The 9,470-nt window shown below is 45.0% G+C and overlaps 1 protein-coding gene across 1 annotated transcript in view; it reads right to left on the bottom strand.

Annotated features, from left to right (window-relative positions):
- Positions 1 to 1,552: 1,552 nt before the first annotated feature.
- edar (ectodysplasin A receptor) overlaps positions 1,553 to 9,470 on the bottom strand; it is a 36,601-nt gene continuing 28,683 nt past the window's right edge. Inside the window, exons 9-12 of the mRNA XM_066705985.1 lie at positions 6,791 to 6,863; positions 5,296 to 5,458; positions 5,080 to 5,140; positions 1,553 to 3,768 (exon numbers count right to left, since the gene is read on the bottom strand). Of these exons, the coding sequence (XP_066562082.1) occupies positions 3,434 to 3,768; positions 5,080 to 5,140; positions 5,296 to 5,458; positions 6,791 to 6,863 (632 nt within the window). The 3' untranslated portion in view covers positions 1,553 to 3,433. The remainder of the gene's footprint in view (positions 3,769 to 5,079; positions 5,141 to 5,295; positions 5,459 to 6,790; positions 6,864 to 9,470) is intronic.

The following is a 9,470-nucleotide window of genomic DNA, read 5'->3' as shown; positions in this document are numbered from 1 at the left end:
GGCGTAATGACAAGCTCGTGTAAAGAGCCCTGAGGTGGCTGTCATTTTCTTACATTTAAGGGAAAGTATTAGTCCAAGATGAGCATTTTTTGAAATTGAATCATGTAAAATGTGCAATGCTAGCTTTTAATATATATATATATATATATTATTGGCAATCACAGAAAATAAACCAGGAAATAAAAAATGGTCCCAGAATTACGGGTATGGTAGTTCTGAAGCTGTTCATATTTTTTTAGTTCATTTCTTCTAAGCAGTCTTCACACATATGGGAATTACCTATTTTAAGGTAACTGGGCAGCCAGGTTGAAATTTGCCACTACAATACTTTCTGAAAACAAATAGGATGTGAGAATTATCAGCTGGGTCTCGTACTGAGCAAGAGCCCCTCACAGTGAAGGGTTAAAACAAGGAAAGAATGAATACATGTTAATATCAAGTCATTCCAAGCAGCACATCCTAAAAAAAGCCAAGGATAGATCACTGTGATACATGAATGTGTTTATTCCACAAAATCACGCTCCAGAAAACAGACTTTTTTCAAGTTACAATTCCCTTGCTGCCCTCGGTGTTGATTTTATACTTGTATAATATGTGGAGCAAACGATTAGACCTCGGTAATTGTAGCTACATGAACATAATTGTCTTCATAGTATAAGTAAACTATGTTCTCCTCCATGTTCTGTAATTGGTTGCGAAGGCAGCTTCTGTGCCGAGCATCGGAAACAAAGGCAGATCTGTTGAGATAATGAAACGCTGTCTCTCCCCCGTCTCCCTTAGGCGTCCGGCTGATTCACTGCAGCCCCGCGCTGTCAGGGCAGTGCTGTCTAATCGATGGAGTCAAAGCCGTCTCAACAAAGGAGACCCTGTGCCTGGGAGACGGGGATCTCTCCTGGCATTCCGGCGGGTTGCTACCCATGGGAACGTTACGGCCCTGTTGTGGTAATTATCGGATTAATGGAGGGCTTTAAGGGAGGTGAGAATCGCTTTAACGCCTGAGTGGAGATGAGAGGGCCGCGCCAGCAGCCCGCGGGCGTGTGACACCGCTGAGCCGAGCGGCGTGCTCAGACCGGCACGGTACCAACCCAGCTCTGTTCACTGTGTGTGTGGGGACCCACACACACACACTCACACACACAACCAGCTCTGAGAATTTGCTGTCTTCATCTCAGAGGTTTACCTCGGGTGCGTCTGCCCTCTCTCCTGTACCTCCTGTGCGGCCCTTCACATGTCACATGACCCGAGGTCCCACGTTTTGTGCCTCAAGTGTTCGACATGATCAGAAACTACACAATGTCTGTTTCTATCACCAACACCATCTTGTATTTGCACATTACAGAACACGTCGGGAGGAAGAAGACTGATTCATTGACAGAACTGTTTCATGCCTCAGTTTAACCAGTTATGTAAGGATGCACTGTGAGAAATAGTGTTCATCTCTCGTTTCGCAACATAGATATAGATATGTTGTGAGGTCATATTGCACATATTTTCAGCTGCAATAATAAAGGATAAGTATTGGAAAACACTTGAAACACACAAATTGTTTATCATCAGAAATACTTTAATGATACACTTTATTAATGCATATGTACAATAATAAGTTATATATACACATACTATTTGATTCTGTTGGCATTTCACACCTGTTTTATACACGTTTAATATTATTTTATACAGTTTGGCGTTGAGGTAAGTGGACTGGCTGTGCTCTGGTTTTATAAACCGTGCCCTCTTGCGTCTCAGTATCCCTGTCTGAACAACACAAAGATTCAAAATGGACAATAAAAAGCTTAAACCTTATGAATACATGCTAAATAAGTTGCATCAAACATGCAGGTACATTATTCTCTCCTGTATATCAGTGGAGTCCAGCTCCTATGCTTTAAACGTCTCAGGTCAGTTTATATGTGTTGTAATTGTAGCTGAGCAGAAGTGTTTATGAACTACTCGACCTGGATTGAAAAGGGGAATTTGCTTTTTGAAAACAATAATTTCCAACGGCAAGGAATGATCTGAAGAACGGTCTCGTATGGAGACGTCACCGGGACCATGGGGAACTCTGTGCGGTGATAGAAATCGGTCTTAATCCATTATTAACTGACTAAATCAAGAAAGAAAAAAATCATATTCCTATGGTAGATGAACTTAGGAACACTTGTCGCACTCCTCCATTTCGGATGGAACAGACAGATAAAATACATGTAGGCGTTGTTTATAATATGACACGACTTATACACAGTTGGCTTTATTCCTACATTTAGCTTATAGTAAAATACTTAAGCAGCTGCATATCTGTTTATTCTGGTGTCTCGTATGGCTTTTCCATTTGGCTTTATTAGTTAGTTGGGGGCTGGACATCACAGACGCTTTGCGCCACAACTGTAAACCACCACGTCTCCGGGAATGCAAAGCAGCATCGCAGAGAAACCACACGAGTTGCGCATGTGTCATCTCTGAAGGCTTGGGACCACTTTTAAATTCCTCAATAGATTGAGTCTGGCAAGATGAGTGTTTTCATACGAGCAGACGACTAGCAAAGGAATACTGACGGCTTCACACTCCCGTCGACCGAGGTGCTCAGAGAAGCCATGTGTGTTTGTGAAGCTGTAAACCACACACACACACACACACACACACACATATTTATATGTGCCTTGAAAGACGGCAGTTGACTGCTGATCTCTGCCATACGACACAAACACAGGCTGTCAGCAAACGCACGGCCACAGAGCAATTGAGAAGCAATTTAGCGGTAATTTGAGTTACAGTCAGAATTACAGTTTGGGACATGACTAATGGCTCTCTCTCACCTCACTCGTATTGGAACAGCATGTGTAACCCCTTCTGGGCCCGAATCGCACGGTTGTGATGAAGAGAGGGGCTGTGTAGCAAAAGTGTTACCAGAACTACAGTGATCGCAGCGAATCTCTTAAAGCCCCCGGTCTCTCTAAACAGTTCCTTCTTTTCCTGTTGCTGGACTGTGTGTTTAAAGTACGGCCACTGGGCCTTCTCCACGAGAGGTACAAAACATAACTGAAAGCCTGTCAAAAACTAAAACTGACTGCAAAGAATCGGGCGGATTTAAAATATATATTTTTTTTTTTCTTAAAAGTGGCTATCAGGGCGTCCAGCGCACTGTTTCACACACACAACAAAAGACGAAAAATAAGTACGATTTTAAACAAAACAAAAATAATCAATGCATAGGTTAAACAACTGGCTTTTGTTGTGTTTAATTCTCTCATTAAACCTTTGTCCTTGGGAGCCAGTTTCAGTCTTGGAATGACTGGAAAACCAACCAAAAAGAAACGAAACAAAACACAACACAACCCGGGCCGTCGGGGCGTCGCTCTCCCGTGCGCAGCTGCCCGGGGCCCGGCGCAATTCTTCATTGTGGAGGGATGCCGAGTGTGGGGTGGGGGGGGACAGCTCAGACGCTGGCGCAGCGAGACGAGATGGGCGGGCTGGTGGGGGGGCCTCCCTCGGCGCCCCCCAAGATGTCTGAGCACAGCGACTCGACGGCGTCCAGCCTCTCGATCTGCACCAGCTTGGTGAGCAGGTCGGGGATGCTGTAGCCCGCGGTGCTGATGCGGTCGAACAGCTGCATGCCGTCTGTCATGCCCCCGATCTCGTCCCTCTTCAGGCCGAAGCTCTCGGCCAGGTGGCGCCAGGTCTTCACCACCGCCTTCTCCGTGTTGTAGGTGGAGCTCAGCATGCGGCTGGTCTTCTCCAGGCAGTCGAAGGGCAGCTCCGTGGGGCTGAGGCCTGGGGAAGAGGAGGAAGAGGGTCCCGGGGCTTAACATCAACGTGTGACACCATTTAAAAAAATCTTGTGCCTTGAAATTCTACTTGCCCCCCCGAAAAATACACCCGTCCCACTTTCCGGTTATAAGCTGTGAGGTTGTCCTGGTAATTTTGGTCTAGCGAAGAACCCTGACGGACAGAACGTGGCACTTGGGCCGTCCCTTACTTCGAACCAAAGAACTGACAGGATCGGATAGTACGGCACAGTATAGGACCGTATGGCACGGCAGCCAACACAAGAACAGACTTCTTGAGGCAAAAACAGATCAAGATGTAGAGTCTCTCATATTCTTCTGGCTTTTGACAGCTGCACCAACCTGACTGTAACCCTCCAGGGATTACTTTGTACATATTATTTTAACCAGGAAAATGTTTGGTTTAAAAGTGAAATTCGGGAAATCGGCCGCCCTTCCCTTTGTTTATTAAGCAAACATTTGATGACTGGAGTTTGATTTAATGGGTGCGGACAACAGATGTATATTGTTTGACGGTCTGTGATAACTGTGTGAAAGGAGACCTCCATGTTTTGTTTCGCTTTGCTTTGAAACTGGTAAGAGTTTGCTTTACAGAGGCGCTCGGGGGTAAAGACCGACAACCGTGAGTTGCCAGACTTTCATTATTGATTATGGGAAATGAACAATACGGATTTCAGAATCTCAGAATCTGATTTAATAATAATCTTTTAATATCATTGTGCTATGAAAGGAAACGTACTCTTTTCAGAGCTGTGACCGAACTGCTAATGCAGCCGAAGCATTTGCGAATAATATTCCGTCTAAATTGGACGTTTTTATTTCTCTTTTGTTGAAGGGCGATGCTAATTTTTAGTGGCTACGCCAGCCCAGATGGCTTTCATTATCCTGTCAAAACAAGAAGCACGAAAACTGTTCAAACATTAACTATAGCTCAGCAACGGTCCCGCTGAACGGCTCTAATCATTGGTGTGGAGCTAATGTATTCAGGAAAGATACAAGACAGATGACAGATTTATGATAGATCTCTTTGACCACTTTTTTGAACTCATCAAAACACTTTCTCATTTAAATATAAGCAGCAGTGATCTCATTCGCTGACACAAACCTGTTCCTTCAGCCTTTGCTTAGAATAACGTACCAATTGAGAGAGTACAAGTTGTCTTTGCATTAAAAAGACACAAACGGAGACGACACAGACACGATTGTGCAGTGCAGTGCCACAGACAGACATTGTGTTATCGCACGGTGTGTTGTGAGTGAGGTTTGTGTGTCGGTGGTTGTGTTGGAAGCTACTCACCTTCTGCCACACTGCACGCTTTTGTGTATAGATCCAAAATCTTTTTCCTTCGACTCTGAATCTGAAACGCAAATGAGAAAAGGAGAGAGAATTAAATGAGACTGAGCTGGACATGTTTGGGAAACAATACCGTGGTTTTGGAAATGCAAACGCACTTCCATGTTTTATTTTGTCTCCCTCCGCGTCCCGCCTGTGTTCGCGTAGATTTGAAATTACCCCAGTGGACTTGCTGTTCACGGAGGACGGCTTCTCCCGGGTCAGGTGCACCAACGACAGCAGGCACAGGTCCGTGGCCCCCTGCTTCTCCAGGGCCGCCTCCTCGTCGCTGTCCACGCTGCGGCTCAGGAGCTGCTCGTTCTCCGAGGATGCGTCGTTCTCGCTGCGGGCGGAACGGAGAGGTCTCGATTGTGTGTTTGAATTCGGCCCTGTCTGAGTGTGTGTTTCAGTATCGGCGTGGATGTAGTTGTTGCTTCGCACTGAACGTCTGGAGCAAAGCTGTGAAACTCCTGCCAGGTGCTGTAGTTCCTCGCATTACGTCACCTAGTGTATGTGTGTGTGTTGGGATCTCATTGCGCTCTTTATAAAAATAAAAAGCCTCTCCTTTCTGTGTAACACCAGCTGTAGATGCTTTCCTCCCCGCAGTGTCTAATGGGAGCGCTTTGTTGACACCCAGTGTGGAAGATGCTCACAGAGTGTCATTGTTCCCCGGTCATGTGATAGGCCCAGTGGTTTTGGCAGTTGGCTCAGTGAATTCGCACACCATCGAGTCCTGTTGTTTACCTGCTCCTCCACACTAAACGCAATTGTTCTCCTACGCCTTCCATTGAATTTCCCTCCCAAGTTTTTGTGTATAATTACGAAAATATATGTTCAAGATGTGTGTGCGTGGATGTGCTCTTCTGTGTGTGTGTGCATGTGTGTGTGTGTTTTCTCGCCACTTACTGGTATCAAAAAAGCGCACACACACAAACTCACACAACAAGCGCTCATTGTTTGCGCAGCCCGGGTCGCTGCAATGAAACACAGAGCTGTGCCAATGCCTCTCATAGTCAGGCAAGAAAGGTTTAGGGCGAAAAGCTGTCATCCGTTACAGTTGCAATGTTTTCACCTGGTGGTTTGGCTGGGGTTCGAAGTAATTATCAATTGCTCTATTATGTTTGTGTAAATGAACATCTCCTCTGAGAAACCTCGCCTGCAGGGTGCATTTGTATACGACTACCTCATCCCCATGAAGCCACACAATGTAACAAGCCCAAAACGGACTCGTTTTTTCCACCCATGCCCGTGTGTAGCACCATTACTAAGCTCCTTTTTAAACTTCCGCCCCACTAAAAAGGCTAACAGCTAGAAACCCAACTGCTATAACTTGTTTTGTGGTGACTTTAATTATCTGCAGATCTAACGCAGAATATCAGGAGATAAAATCACCACTTTCAGGCCTCCATTCAAGTTCCAACATACTCTTCTCGCAGCCCTTGCAATATTTATAAGTTGTTTGTGCCCTACAGTTACAAAAAAAATGAGAGCAAGTGGCACATTTGAAGGATTTTAATTATGGAGATTGTGTGTTTTGGCCTGTTTGCAGAGTTAAAATGACTTAATGTGTTTACAGCATGTTCATTTCCAGTATCTAAGCATAATCTGAGCATCTGAGTGTTTCAGTTTGTAAAGCGTTATCACCTGTCAGGCAGATAGTGGACGGATAGTTTACCTTTTAACGGTCTTCGGTGCCGTCGGTTTGAGCTTGTCGAATTCGTCTTTCTCTGAGAATATCACCACGCTTTCTGCAAAATAAAGGATGGCATGGGTTTAAAAAAAGAAACACAAAAAAAATGCTATAAACTAAGCCACAGGATTCAGGATTGTGCGACGGTCAAACTGAACTACTTTATTTACAAATGTTGCCCAGAATCTGCCGCGTTTCAGCACCGAATCCAAACACAAGCTAGCTATGATGCACTAATTGTATTTTTAAATAATAACGATTATGATTATAGTTTATGTTCCGCTTTGGGCACGAACCACAACGGCGTGGACACGTTCGGAGCTCAGAGAGATGACAAACAAAGGCGTCCATTGAGCTGTGTGTGCGCTGGAGGTTGCTGGGAGCTAATCAATCCCAGAACATCATCCAGCCATTTCTTGAAGGAACCCAGAGAGTCGTGCCTCCAACAGCATGACTTGATAGTTTGTTCCAGATTTCCGAAACTCTCAGATAAAGAATTGACTCCCATTTTACATCCAGAAGGCACCTGCTCTTAATTTCACTCTCGGTTCCCGTCTTCCCTACTGAAGACTCCAGAGATTGAGCTCGTTTAACTAATCTGCATAAGCCTGCCCTCGGGGGGATTGTTCTCTGAACTCTTCCCAGGTCAGCAGTGTCTCTTCTTGACTGTATAAGAACATAAGAACGTAAGAACATAAAGTGTCCAGTCGAGAGGAGGCCATTCGCCCCATCGTGCTCGTTTGGTGTCCATTAATAACTAAGTGATCAAGGATCCTATCCAGTCTGTTTTTGAATGTTCCCAAATTGTCTCTTCAGCCACATCACTGGGGAGTTTGTTCAGAGTGTGACGCCTCTCTGTGTAAAGAAGTGTCTCCTGTTTTCTGTCTTGAATGCCTTGAAGCCCAATTTCCATTTGTGTCCCCGGGTGCGTGTGTCCCTGCTGATCTGGAAAAGCTCCTCTGGTTTGATGTGGTCGATGCCCTTCATGATTTTGAAGACTTGAATCAAGTCCCCACGTAGTCTCCTCTGTTCCAGGGTGAAAAGGTTCAGTTCCTCAGTCTCTCAGTAGGACATTCCCTTCAGACCTGGAATAAGTCTGGTTGCTCTCCTCTGAACTGCCTCTAGAGCAGCGATATCTTTCTTGAAGTGTGGAGCCCAGAACTGTCCACAGTATCCAGATGAGCTCTAACTAGTGCATTGTACAGTCTGAACATCACTGCCCTTGTTCTCAATTCTACACTTTAGACAATATACGATAACATCCTGTTTGCCTTTTTTATTGCTTCCCCACATTGTTTGGATGGAGAAAGTGAGGAGTCCATGTAGACTCCTAGGTCTTTTGTGAATTTAACAGCTTCACAAACTCTTTGTTATCCTCAATCGTGAGAACGAATGAGAGAGAGAGCAATCTCGTCCCGGCTGGAGGATCTCCCATTATCGGTACTCATTGTTTTCTCGTGTGCCGGATTGTTGCAGGAGTGCCGATATTAATATTAATCGAAGTGATTTTCATCTGTATGTGACTAGAGATAAGATCTTCGGTAGACACTTTCTCCCAGATCGACTACAGACTTTGACTTGGAACAATTGCAGTAATTACTAAACTCTTGGAGGATACATCCACCAGAAGAGACAGTGATTTATGGTGTACAGGCTGCTAGCTTTCGTATTGTATTAGCATTGCAGAAGGGGATAACCAGAAACGGGCTTGGGTTACCATTCCAGCGCAGGCAGCGACTTTTGAATACATTTCTTAAAAAAACAACTGAACATGACTGGATAAGACAATCAAAATAACAAAGACACTGAGTGTTCAGAGAAACTCAAGTATTCTGTTACTTTAATAGTGTGTCTTAGTTTTTTTTGCACTGTCATACCTGGGGAAATAAAAGGAACTACATCTGAAAAGGTTACTATTTGAATTCATGTATTTATTGACTGATCTATTGATAAGATGTAATCGAAAGAAAATATGAATATAAAACGACGGGAAGGCTAAGATCGGATTCACAACACAGGCCCTTTGTCTGTACGGTTGTGATGAATGTTGATGACGTGTTGCTAATGGCTGCCACCACAGCCTGGGGTAATTGTCTCACTCGGCCTCTTTCTTGCTGTGCCGAGGGGCTGTAGGCAGCTTAAACGATATCAGAAACCACCTAAAAAATGAATGCAGTGTCTGGGGCTACACTTCTACCCACTGTGCTGAAAAAAGTGACCACAGAAATGAGCGTTGCTGGTAGTTCTGCTTGTCAGTGACACGGGCCTTCACAACGGTATAATGTTTCCACTCTGATCTCTCACATCCCGATTGTGCGCCTTGTATCGTTTGTATCGTTGACTGGAGCCACATGTGGAAAAACACTCGCAGCCATTCTGCGTCCGCCTCCCGACTCCCGAGCGCATCTTGCGACGGTTTCAGCGCCGACGCATCAAAGCAGCTCTACGGAGGAGTGACTCATTATCGTGTCACCGAGATGACTTCAGCGGAGGAACTGTTTTCATAATAAACACAGAGTCGTCTCTATGTGCCACCAGGCACACGAGACGTACAATTATGAATCTAATCGTGGTGGGGGGGGCGGAGAAATGTCAGCTGCTGCGCTTTGATGTGAAAGTCTAGTTCGGGGGGAAAATGACGCCCTGATAGTTCACAGATTCGTTT

The sequence above is a fragment of the Amia ocellicauda genome, chromosome 6 (genome assembly GCF_036373705.1).
Source record: "Amia ocellicauda isolate fAmiCal2 chromosome 6, fAmiCal2.hap1, whole genome shotgun sequence".
In the NCBI taxonomy this organism is placed as follows: Eukaryota; Metazoa; Chordata; class Actinopteri; order Amiiformes; family Amiidae; genus Amia; species Amia ocellicauda.
The sequence above is the reverse complement of the archived record's forward strand: the minus strand, read 5'-3'. Positions and strand labels throughout refer to the sequence as shown.